Source organism: Sparus aurata, chromosome 19 (assembly GCF_900880675.1).
Source record: "Sparus aurata chromosome 19, fSpaAur1.1, whole genome shotgun sequence".
In the NCBI taxonomy this organism is placed as follows: Eukaryota; Metazoa; Chordata; class Actinopteri; order Spariformes; family Sparidae; genus Sparus; species Sparus aurata.
In genome coordinates this window covers 25,362,450-25,375,696 of record NC_044205.1, presented here as the reverse complement: position 1 = coordinate 25,375,696, position 13,247 = coordinate 25,362,450, and the positions used below count along the sequence as shown (strand labels likewise).

At 42.1% G+C, this 13,247-nt stretch overlaps 1 protein-coding gene across 1 annotated transcript in view; it reads left to right on the top strand.

Moving 5' to 3' along the window:
• LOC115570450 (cadherin-12-like) overlaps positions 1–12,900 on the top strand; it is a 111,267-nt gene extending 98,367 nt beyond the window's left edge. Inside the window, exons 10-12 of the mRNA XM_030399055.1 lie at positions 4,163–4,280; positions 7,395–7,646; positions 11,498–12,900. Coding sequence (XP_030254915.1) covers positions 4,163–4,280; positions 7,395–7,646; positions 11,498–12,009 — 882 coding nt within the window. The 3' untranslated portion in view covers positions 12,010–12,900. The remainder of the gene's footprint in view (positions 1–4,162; positions 4,281–7,394; positions 7,647–11,497) is intronic.
• Positions 12,901–13,247: the final 347 nt, after the last annotated feature.

The following is a 13,247-nucleotide window of genomic DNA, read 5'->3' as shown; positions in this document are numbered from 1 at the left end:
TCAGCTGCCGACATGATGGCGTTCTCCTCTTCTCTTCTGTTCTCCTCCCTCCTCTTCTTTACTCCCTGACTTTTATCTCCTGCTTTTAATCATCTCCTCTCCCACCTATTCTCCTCCCCGCCTGCGTTGCCCTCCAGTGCAGTATATATACACTCTCCTCCACTGTTTCCTCAGCGTGACTCCACCCAGGTGCTGTGCACAGCTGGCGGATGATAAAGAATTGCCGATCCTCTCTTGTGAAAAAATCCATCGCACGTCCCTCTTGATGAATATCCGCGCTCACGCAGCTGAAAAAAAACCATACAAACCACTCGTTTTGGAGTGCTTCACACTGCGGCGCCGCCCCGCGTGTAGAATAATCAGTAAGCAGAACTTAGCCGAGCGAGAGAAGACACCGGCTGTTTTCATGTAAATGCGTGGCCTCGGACCTTAAACTTACATTTGCGAATAAAACTGGTCAGGGCGGTGGCAAAGTAATGGACGAGCAGTTTCCTTATTTTAATATTAACTGGTCTCGGAGACCTGATCAGTCAACTGGTGGAGTGTGAAATGAGAAAAAGCGACCACAAAGGAATCATAAAACAAGCTTATTTACTACTGCAGAGTTTGACTCATTAGATGTACTTAAGACAGCCAGCGCTGTAATGCGTCCCTCTCTCGTCGCTGTGTTTCATTTTGCTATTTCACGACGCCACATTGAAATGCTATCCTCTCACTCAGTTTGTTATGCCCGGAATAATTACATTTACATTTACAGCATTTAGCTGACGCTCTTATCTGGCTCGACTTACAATGCAGCCGAGTGCAAAAGCAGAATACACTTAAAGCCATTTAACATATACAATAGGACGCAGCAATAAGCAGTTACAGCAGCTCACGCGGCTCCACTTATGATAGAGAGGGCTGGGAGGCACTCGAGTCCAAGAAAAGGAGCGTTTCTTACACGATAGATTAGAATAAAGGGTGTAATTAGAAAATAAAACCGACCTTTTTAAAAACTGGTGGCAAACACGGATGTTTTGACACACAAGCTGAAGACAGCCAGTTTAATATACTATTTACAATTTAGTATATAAATTCAATATTTTCATTCAGTGTTGTTTATTGCTGATGAACAGCATTTAAAGAATCATCACAGATCACGTCACGTACAGAAATCACCAAGAAGTTTTAGAAATGGACAAAAGAAGATCAGTTTTACAGAGATGTTCTGATGCCACAGGAGGGGAGTAAGCATATTTTAATATAAATTTTTAGAATAATTCAATTGTTTTTATCAGAGAAGAAACAAATGGCTGATTAATCTCGTAGTCGGTTGACAAACAGTCAGTTATTGATATAGTTCTGATACTTGGTCGTGTAAGTAAGAGGAGCAATTTGTGAGAAGCCACCAGAAGTTTAGTTGAAAACAGTGGTGGGCTGGGACGGAAACAATAAAAAGGGCACCAGCTGTATCATGATGTATCTATAGTGAAGAGAGGGCACTTCACCGCGTTTTGTCTACTGAAAGGTTATTTTCGCATGTTTTATCTACCATTGGGGGTTGAGGTGTCTGGACTGCAACACATTCTGGCCTTTAATTCAACTCAGTTTAAATTTAACCTGTTCCTCCTTGTGTAAGCTAAGGAATGTAGACAATACGGGGCTCACAGCTCCAAGGGACCTTGGAGGCAGCATTCAGCTGTGTGTGGGTCAAAGGTTAGCAGGAGACAAGGCCACTATAGGGACTAAAACAGAGTCTGACTCCTATGTCAGATGGAGGAAGATATCTAAACGTGTACATCTCCAGAAAAGGATAGAGAGATCATTTAGGTAATTTTGGAGTACAAGACCCAAAGAGGAACAGTAACAGATTTAGCCTTTTATGGGAGATGAGCAGGGAGATAGACTACCTCCTTTTCATGTCGATTGGATAGATGGACCCTCAACCCACCGCAATGACCAATTAGGATTAGGCAGGTACAGCCCAAGGGACTTTAAGAAGGCCCCTACGAGTAGAGACGGGGGGTGGCACTTGGAAACCCTCCTAAGAGTAAAGGCTGAGGTTTTGATGGGGCAGAGGGCAGAGCATATTGGCATTGTTTTGTCCAGAGATTTGATAATATCAGAACACAGCTGCTTCTGATCCGGACTCAAGGCACTAGATTCTGTTTTAATAAAGATTGCTTCATCCTTCCACCCAGCCTTGCTTCCGCCGAATCATTTAGGATCAAACTACATGCCGACACCTTTGAGAAGAGAAGCCCAGAAACTACAGGGTATCCAAGAGGGCACTTTGCAGCCTTTATTTTGAACACGTGGATGCCATGGGAGCGATTGCCCCGCCTGCACCCCCCAGAGCCCAGCAGTGGTTGAAAACATCAATATTAAAACAGCGTTATCAAAAGCGTGTGTAGAAACAGCAGTGTTGACGTTACGTTAAAGACATCTATGCACTGTTTTGCAGAGATGTCGCCTGAAGTTAGCATGCCCACCAGCTAACCCTGGCACTTCCTGTCTCACAATACCACTTTGTGCAGGCAATGGTCGAGAGGCAACCCTGTAGATTCAGGTGTGGGATATATGTCAGCTGTTAATGTAACACATGAACAAAATAAACACACAAAATGTAAAGAAAGGATGGACCATTACCTTTATGTTCCCTATAAAACAGAAAAATGCAGCCGTGCACCTTGTGAATTGAAGCAAAGAGCAGCAGTTACTCGTTGCTTGTTGGTGATATTCGGCCCCCTTTGATTTTCCAGCTACCTTTCGAATTGCGGCATCATTGTACAAATTACACCTTCAGGTAAAAATGCTCAAAAGATCTTTATTCCTCCTGTATATTTTGAGGTATAACTGCCCTTTTAAGGACACCTATAATGCAAGAGGAGCCAGACAGACAGACCATGACTAGAATCCAACCAGAGACACTGCAGCTTCATTTTATGCGACTCTACTGTCTTTCCACCAGGACACCCCGAAACAACATAAATCACTCCGGGCTCACTCTGTTTGGTTTGATGGACATAAGTAATTATTTCTGACAATACTGGGAAGAAAAGATTGATTGATCGCATGCGAGTGAAAGCGATTGTTGGTTGCAGCTTTAGATTTATTCATCACTGAGCTAATTTGGTTGCCGGGGAATCGATAGTGTGAAGTGTACAGCTGCTGTGGGGAGCACAACAGAGCTCTCATCACACCTGGTGTCAGGTTTACTCCCCTGGAGGGAATCTTATTCAAATACTGAGAGGTGAGGGGGGGAGCAACACATTTGAGCTGATGTAACAGGGCAGAAGGGCTGATTAGTGGTTTCTCCGTGTGGGCGATCCGGGGCCGAGGCATCAGGTCTGCTTCGGGTCAGGCCCTGTGGGTGGTGGGGGAGCAGAGCAGGTAGAGCAGCTGGGCCGGCAGGACAGCCGCTTTCAGACAAAGCCCAGAGACGTTCGGGGAAATACAAGTATAGAAGTATAAAGTCGTCAGCAGTCTGGTACAGAGGTGGCTGAGTCAGCAGTCTGTGGCTAGCAGAGTGGAAATGCAGAGAAGTTAGCGGCTGCTTGGCTTTGGCTGTTGTTCAGTAAACACATTTTCACATATTCACACAAGTCGCCGAAGTGGAGCAGGAGGCGCTGGATTGTTCAGAGGGGCGCCTGCTTCCTGTTTCATTGCGGGGTTTTTTATTCTGTAGTACGAATACAATATACTGTAAAATCACTGTTATCGCTTTCCGAACGTTAAACAGTTACGAACGCACTTAATCTATCGCAACGTATGAGGCGAGGTGAGCTGGAAATGTCAGTTATCAATCAGGTGTTCAGCGGCTGTATCCAAAACTTCTAGCGAGAACAAATCACTGCCTCGCTTAAAGACTGACAGGTCTGACACTTCTTGCTCGACGCTGAATAATTTCACGTTTTCCGCCAGAGCAAACCGACCTGCAGGAGTTTAATTTTCCATTAAAGACGAAACACAACTAGTCAAAACAAAACCCCGAATCGGGGGAAATCCACAGTTGTCCGTCAGCGTGCTGATGAAAGAGTTTCTAGTTTGCAAACAACGTACAGAACGAAATTCATAAACAGCAACACAGCTTAGATGAAACAAGTGAATGTCAGTCGAAATCTAATAACACACTGAGATTTCTGTCAGATTTATATTGTTTCTTTCCTTTATTCAACAGGTGATTCAGACCTTTAGTGCAAGAGACCAGGATCTACCGACGTCTGGACAGCAGTTCTCCTTCAAATCACCAAAGGAAGACGTGAAAAACAAGAACTTCACCATCCGGGACTTTGGAAGTACGTGTTCCCGTCCTCCGACAACACCGTCTGTTCTGTGACATGATAAATCAGCACAAGTGAGACGCAGCAGAATGATTTCTGACTATGCAGCCTGCGGACGTGTCGCACGCCACCGCAGTTTACGCAGCTTCGTCTTCTCAACTACGGGAACTCGCGGCGTTCACTCTCGGCGTTTTATACCTGACAAATGATTACAGCTGAGCAATATGGATGATGATGAAACGGCGCCTGCGATCAATTAAACTTCCCCAGAAAGAGAGCAGATGGTGAATTGATTGCTTTCAAAGGAAGCAAAAGAAGTCATGTGTGCGATTACACAAACAGTTTTAAAAGATTGGTAAATGATGTGGAAAGTGGCTTTGATAGTGATAAGACAATCAATGTATAGTATAAGAGTGATAACAGCTGAATTTGGGGGGCAAAAAATCCAACAAACAGAACCGTTATTAATTACATCTCAGATTCAGAAATACTTTATTGATCCCGGAGGAGGAAGTCGGGTTACATTACAGCTGTGCCTTCCAGAATGGATGTGCCACAAATAGAGAAATTATGAGAACAATATGAAATGGAGAATAAGAGATGAGAGAAATATTATACAAAACTTCTAAACCCACAAAATCTTACTTGAGTAAATGCAAAGATGTTGTGTAGAAATGTTAGTTTGGTGAAAGTGAACGTCAGCCATACAAAACGTACCCGAGCAGAAGCCGTAAAGTATCTGATAGTTAATATACTTAATTATTAAAAATACAAGTAAAAGTAGGTTATAGGTGTGTTTACATCATATGTACTGTGGGGTCGACCGATTACAAGATCCAACATCAGCATTTCTCTGATGATTGTAGTCAATGTTTTATTTTTTGTCTGATTAGATACATTTTTTTTAAATAGGCTACTTCAGATGGATCAGATGCAGCATTAAATCTGCAAAGTAACAACTAACAAAGTAAAAGCTCCAGTGGAGTAAATGTACATTCCATCACCTAATAAAAATATGTAAAACATACAATTATAGAGTAAAAATATGTGAATTGAACTACGACACATGATCATTTTTTAAAGAAATATACAAATTTGAATATGTGTGTCTCATGCTACACTATAACAGCAATGTAGATAATATTTAATGGCATTAAAATAGGTAATACATTACAATATTTACAGTATGGATACAGTTTACCAAATTAACAGCCCAGTTAGATAATTGCTGAGCTCTAAATCACGCAGAATCTGACTGTTATGTAAATCTCAATAATAATAATAATAATAATACTACTACTACTACTACTACTAATAATAATAATAATAATAATAATAAATCACAACAACAATAATAATAATACTAATAATAATAATACTAATAATAATAATAATAATAATAATAATATATCACAATACTACTACTACTACTAATAATAATAATAATAATAATAATAATACTAATAATAATAATAATAATAATAATAATAATAATATTAATACTACTACTACTACTACTATTACTACTACTACTACTAGTTTTCTACGAATAATAATAATATAATAATAAATAATAATAATTAATTTAGTATTATGATAATAATATTATAATAAGATAATTAATAATAATAATAATAATAATATAATAGATCACAATACACTACTACTACTTACTACTATAATAATAATAATAATAATAATAATACTAATAATAATAATAATGATGATGATGATGATGATGATGATAATAATGATGATAATAATAATAATAATAATAATAATAATAATAATAATAATAATGATGATAATAATAATAATAATAATAATAATAATAATAATATATCACAATAGCTACCCTAGTGGGTTTGGAATTAGGACAACCACCTTCTCTTGTAATTCAGTTTAGGAGTGTCATGTGTCTCACTGCCAAAAATAAGTGAAGCACATGCAGCGAGACGTTGTCTTATGATAAGGGGGTATATGACACTCTGCAGCGCGCACTGGCCGAGTCCTTTGAAGTCTAACCAGAAAGACGGGTAATGAAAAGTGGGATGTGGCAGGATGAGGCCAGGGAGGCGAATGCATTCACCATCCTTGACAAGCCCAGGTCTGAACCTCTGATCCACTTTTACCTTTCGGACACAGCGTCTTGCAGTTTCCTGGCTGCCAGAGGCCCTGCGAGCGAGCTCTCCAGACACAGAGTGAGATCTGATCGGCAGGGACAGAAAAATACAAGCACCACGGGCACCTCGGACGGCTTCACCAAGAGAGGGAGAGGGGGCACAAACAGAATCACGGTTGTGCACAACATGCAAGGTGTGCTAAAACGCCTGACCTCCTGTCAGGAAAAAGTGCCGGGCTCTGTCAGCGAAACAAACCCGGCTTGACAGGGGTCAGGCAGTCTGGCTGTAGCAGACAGAACCAGGCAGGTCCAACCTGACACGTTCCCGCTCCCTCGTATACATTGTCGACCTCTATTCCGCTCGCCGTGCTCACACCTCCGGCTGTCGCCCCAAGTTGTTCCCTTTGTGTGCTTTTATTTTTTTTTCCCACGCATTATCTCTCGTTGCTAATCTGCTGTTTCTCCAGAGTGACGCCGCCTGCACAAAGAGATAACAAAATAACAACAGATCCCAACAGTTCTCACAGGGCAGGTAGACGGGAAACGCTTTGCAGTGTTTCAGGGAATGATGTAGCGGGCGTGGTTCGGCTCTATCAGCCTCCAAAGTAAGCGGTGTAAAATGGCGAGGGCTTTGATAAGACCCAAGTCTTTGATACACTGTAGCTTCTCATCACATTCAGAGAGGATTTGATATCAAACGTAAAGAGTTATCAGACATTGAAAAGTTTTATCTGTCTTCTCATACCTCCATACCTCAAGACCTCCAGACTTGTAACGTAGCTCCAAGGATTGTCCGATTGATGCCGGGTGGAGTATTTTCTTCTTCTTTGGTCCGAAAACCGTCTCACCTGCGTAGATCAAGGAATAAGCACTGTCTCCACTACTTCAGGCCTTTTCTGTTCATGTTTGGAAGATTCTTTTAATCTATGAGCACAAAGTCTGTTTTTGAAGATTTCTTCTCAGTTGATTGCAAAACTTCTCCTTTTTTACCCCCCCCCTTCTTCCAGACAACACAGCCGGAATCGTGACAAAGCGGGGTGGCTTCAGACGACGCTTGCAGGAGATTTACTTCCTTCCTGTGGTGATTGAAGATAATGGCTACCCGCCCAAGAGCAGCACAGGCACCCTGACCATCCGTGTATGCGGCTGTGAATCAGACGGTTCCCTGCTAACTTGCAGTGCGGAGGCCATCTTTCTCCCCGTGGGTCTCAGCACAGGAGCTCTAATCGCCATCCTTCTATGTATCATCATCCTGTTAGGTGAGACCTGTTGTCTTCTGGCTTGTAAACAGCCTTCATTTTAGCACAGAGTCATTGATACCCATGAAGGAAAACGGGGGGGGATTTGTTGTATGTGCAGCCATATTGCTACAACCTCAGCACGAGGTCACCTCACATTTTGGCAGCGCCCTGAAAGGAAAGAAAGTGTTCTTTTTAAGACTTCAGATGTATCTTTTGGTGGTGTTGGTGAACAATATGACACTCGTTTTAACCACTGTAAGTAATTTGGTCTTTCCCTCTCAAGGGTAACTTTGGTATTTTTCAACCTGCACCCTATTTTCCCATGCCTTTTGTGTCTAAGTGACTAATGGCGACAACAATTTTTGAAATTGGTCCAGTATTGAGCGAGACGGCTGCAGCCGGCAGCCACGAAACACGCTGCAATGTAATCTCTCTCCATTCTCTCCAATCTCTCCAATTTCACACCTTCAAAGTTCCCAAAGTGCTTGTTTTGCAACCGACAGGCTCAAATTGTTATTCTAAGTGTCCGACAACATTATGGAGAGGATTCCTACGGAGAAAGATCTTTTTGTTAAAGCATAAAAATCCTTTTTTTTTTTTTGTTTTCACCATAAACGGTCGCCATCGCTCTCGCCGAAGACACCAGAACAGCAATTTTTACGAAACGTGGAACGCGCTTTCTTCAAACCCGACAGAACCAGAAAAATAACAAAAGAGAAATCTCAGCAAAAACCTTTGTGGTTCATCTTTCCATTGTTTCAACAATCACCATCTCCAGTTCGGTTGGTGCAAACCCTTTTATTCATCACGTTAAATTTGGGAAATGTTGCGAGAGGAGCGAGAGGGAGTGTCGACATCAGAGAGGCAGCGCGGGGAAACGGCGTGTAGAGCCAGAATATTTTAACATCTAACATCAGCGGTTTCTGTCAGCACTGGCCCAATTAAAAAAAAAAACTTGTTGTCCCCATTAGTCACTTAGATACAAAAACATGGAAAAATATCTCCCAGGCTGAAAAATACTGAAGTTTGAGATAAAACTCAGTCGCTTTCATCCAAATGTCGATGGCTAAATCCAAACCTTACTCAGTCCAAAACCAGCAAATCTGCAGTGTCTCACTCAGATTTAAATCAACAGGTCAGTTGTAGTTTTACCTTTAAAATCTTCCCCGGTGAAGTTTTAAAAAAAAATGATTAGCCCCAGATGTCAAAGTTAGAGATTATTGTAAGACTCTAAGTTCGCGCCTAGAATACAAATGTGCCCCTAAACCTCCAGATCTGGTTAAATTATTGGCCATTTTCAACGTCACCTGGCTCCAAAACATGCTGAGCTGACCCTCAGACTCAGTCTGGCCTCACTCCAGGAGTGTCCGCAGTTAATTATAGAACCCCATATGAATTTGGTCATTCAATGAGACGTTCAAGATTGCGGGGAGGGAAGCTTAGCTCTATAAACTAAATCCAATCTCGCTGCCCTGTGGCTGCTTCCCAGGCTACAGCTTTTACATTTCACACAAGGTCATGGTTGTAAAACTCCTCCTTAATTCTCTGCTATTAATCCCCAAACTCATCTGCATAGCGGGGAGGAAGTAAATGTAGGTTTATGGCATCATTTTCTGAATTATGAATATGGGATGGGGGGGGGTTGTTAAAAGAAGTTCCTATTTTACAGCGGAAGTGGAGGGCGGCCGTGACCTCTGAATTGAGCTGTATTTACATTTTGCCATATCTCTCTAATACCCTGTCAAACAAGGAATCCGCTGTCAAATTCCTGCCATGACTCATCATAAATCCCTTTTTATTACCTTCATGAATGTATTCATGTGGAATATCAGCTTCGAGTTTCATTGTTTCACGCGGGAGGGAACTGTGGTTTCGAGCGGTGCGCCGCAGAGCTGCGTCTCTCTGTTCACTCCATCTGAGGAGAACGGCTTCAAAGCTCCAAGTCCACTAGCCCCTCAAGGCTGAGGCCGACGCCAAGCTGTCATGCTGTCCCTGAGAAGGAAAGTGGCAGGGAGAATCAGAACTCACACTGAGAGCATTTCCATAGAGCCACTTAGCTCCTGTGCAAGGATGTCTCAGGATGACCCAGTTGTCCTGTGAAGAGAAAATGACGAGGTAAATCTAACAGGCCCGGCGCAGCAGACTTTCATCTGCATCGCTGTTTACTCCTCAAACTGACGTGGATTGTCTGCGCACACAGTGACAGGCTGTGTTCAACCGGTGTGTCCCGTAATGACCGACTGTTGTTGAAGTCTGCGTCGGCGCCACCGGGGGGAGCTGGCACACCACAACACGAGGCAGATAGAAATCGCTCGGGAGCGAGGGGAGGCAGAAGGGGAAGTGAGATATATAACGAGGATGAAAGGAAGAGACCTACTTAAGGCTTCCTTTTCACTCCGAATGTATTTATTGGACTCTTTTACATGAATGATTTCAGTTTTATTCTGCCCATCACTCTTCCTCCTATATGCAACTGTATATTGAAAGACCCAGGAGGAAAAGAAAAAAAAAAAAAACACACATTTTACTGCATTTTTCACTGAGCAGACAGAGAGAGAGGGGACACAGAAGGAGACAGATTGCACCGACAGGAGAAAGAGAGGGAAGGAAATTTATTGTAGCATGTTGAAAGTCACACTGCAGCACCAAAGTGTCTGAACGTGCAGAACCTCTTAAGGGTTGCGTGCTGCAACAGTAAACCTCCTGCTCTGGGTGTATTCTCCACGGCACAGTTTCACCCAACAGTGTTTGCTGTCAGCATCCATTATTTGCTTTTAGCCACGAAGGCAATCGTCATTAAAGGCATCGATTCAGAGGTCACAATACAGCTGCAGCATTTGGGTTTGAAATGTGTGTGTTGCTTATACCATTAGGTTTATTTCATTTACTTTATCTCAGCGTGAGGCGGGTTTTTACCTACGTTGTTTAAATGCATCGCAGAAACTCAGAATGAAGTATATTTGGCTCATTTCTTGTCAAATATACATAATTACACAACTCTGCCCATGAAGGAAGTGACAATTGTCTTTTTATCTCAGTGAATTTGGACTTGCTGAAGAAAATGTTACGTTTAAACCCAATGTGTCTTTGACTGAAATGTAGAGCTATAATGTTTAATGCTAACAAAGTAGGATTTTTATCTTCAACATCTTAGTTTACTGTGCGAGCATGCTAACGTGCATGCTAACGTGCATGCTAACGTTTGATTTGCTTGAGAAGCAAATTATCACAATTATTGCAGTGCGAAAAGTCGATGACACGATCACGTAACAATCATGGCAGACTAGTTAGAAGTACGTCACTTCCAGTTCAAAGGTTGCGGGTTGAAATCCCTTCCAGGAGCCACGCTGATCGAATTAGAGCATATTTCTTCTGAGATCGTGTACAAATTAAGAATGATATTCAGCGTGTTTTACTTATATCTGTGCTGTAGCGAGTCATTTGGCCTGAAAAGCAGCATTTTTCTACTTATTTGGAAACATGGGAACCAACAAATTTTAAGATTTCTAAGTAAAATTAAAATTACCTGACTTCATGGCAATGCATTCACCTGTTTCTGGACATCATACTAAACTACAAACATGGTTAGTTCATGGAGGTGACATTAAAAAAAAAGGATTAATCCTCTTGGAAACTTGAATTTCATCACTGTCTAAAAGTGTTTGAGATGCTGAAATCTGGATCAACATGGTGGATGGAAGGACAAACAGAAAGAGGGACAAAAAACTGATGTCCTGAACTATGACATCACAAACACATCCACCCAACTGAGCCCAGTTTAAACCTGAATACCCATATACCTAACATATCATGACAGGAAATCTGTTTAAGGTGGTCTAACGCGCGTTGCTCTTGGTTTGTTCCCCCAGTGATCGTTGTCCTCTACGTGGGCTTGAGACGGCAGAAGAAGAAGGAAACCCTCATGTCATCCAAAGAGGACATCCGGGATAACGTCATCCACTACGACGACGAAGGAGGCGGGGAGGAGGACACGCACGCGTTTGACATGGGGACGCTCCGCAATCCCAAGGTCGTCAAAGAGAACCTCTACCGCAGGGACGTCAAACCCGAGCTGAAGAGAGGTCCGAGGCCGCCCGTCTCTCAGGACAGCGCCGACATCCGGGATTTCATCAACCAGCGCCTGAAGGAGCACGACGTGGACAACTCGGCCCCACCCTACGACTCCCTCGCCACGTACGCTTACGAGGGCAACGGCTCCGTGGCCGAGTCGCTCAGCTCCATCGACTCCCTCGCCCTCGACCTTGAGGAGGACTATGATTACCTCAACGAGTGGGGGCCCCGCTTTAAGACACTGGCAGGGATATTTGGGGAGCAGTCAGAGACTCAGTCGGACTCAACCACCACGGAGAACACACATTGATGTTATTCACAGACTTCAACAAGCAAAATATGTAACAATGTTCATTTTGGTTGGCGACACACAATGTTTTACCATCAGCTTTCTTTCCACGTTATCTGTTTTCATCTTTCTTTTTTTTTTTTCTCTCCAGCTCACTGTTTTTTTTCTATTTTATGTGGTACTTTTTACCATGCTCAGTCCCACAATTGTAAAAAAAAAAACAAAAAAAAAAAGAAGAAGAAAAAAATAAATAAAGGAGGGAATCTATGATAACATGACTGGATGAGCGGAGCAGCCATTCAGTTACCTTTCAATTGAATGTTGTTTCTTGTCTTACATTTTGTTTCCTCTTGGGGAATACGCATACCCGCGGAAATGTTGTCATTTCCTAGAACATCCTTAAAAAGTGCCTCAATATAATTGTTCTTTCACTTGCTATTTCATGCCACATATCCAGTGTTGTCTCTTAGGTCCCCATGGGTTACGCTATTTCAGTCAGCATATCGTGCTCCGACTGGCTGAGGCATCTACCATCCACCAAGACCAATGTCGACTCTGTGGGGACGATGAAGTGGCCCGAGTTTGGCCAAAGATGTTTTGAATGTTATTTATTGTTCTATTTATTTATTGGCTGATTGAGTTGGATTCGATTTTTTTTTTTTTTTTTTGTGTATTTATCTATTTATCTCTCAGTCATCAATCTGTATTTTTTATTTTTGGAGACACTCGAGGAATTTTTGTAATTAATGAAGGCCCACATGAAAATGTATGTTTCTGTTAGGTGGGTCCTGTGAATAGACTTGTACTAGAGTTGTAAAAAAAGAAAAAAAAAGATACATTTAGGGCTAAATACGGCAGTTCAGTCATGTAATAAACACAGTTTTCTTAAATAAACCACACTTGGACAAAACCCCTCCATGACTTACTTGTCTTTACATTGCTGTGCCGTTACAATAATTAATTTGTAAGCTCGTCCTTCAAGATGTGAGAATGTTAATGGTTAAAAAAAATGGACTTCAAATCTCTGATCTGCACGTTTGAGTAGCAGGAGTTAAGTCGGAACCAATTGAAAGTTTCCTGGAAAAGTATAAAAGCAATTACCAGCGACTCATTAACAGCTTGCTGGAGCATATTGGAGTTTTTGGGAGACATTTCGAATATGTTGCCTTGTTATCACCACTTACTGGCATGACATGAAATTTCAGGACCTGTAAAAACAAAGTGACCTATATCACATATACGTTTAATATATAATCTAT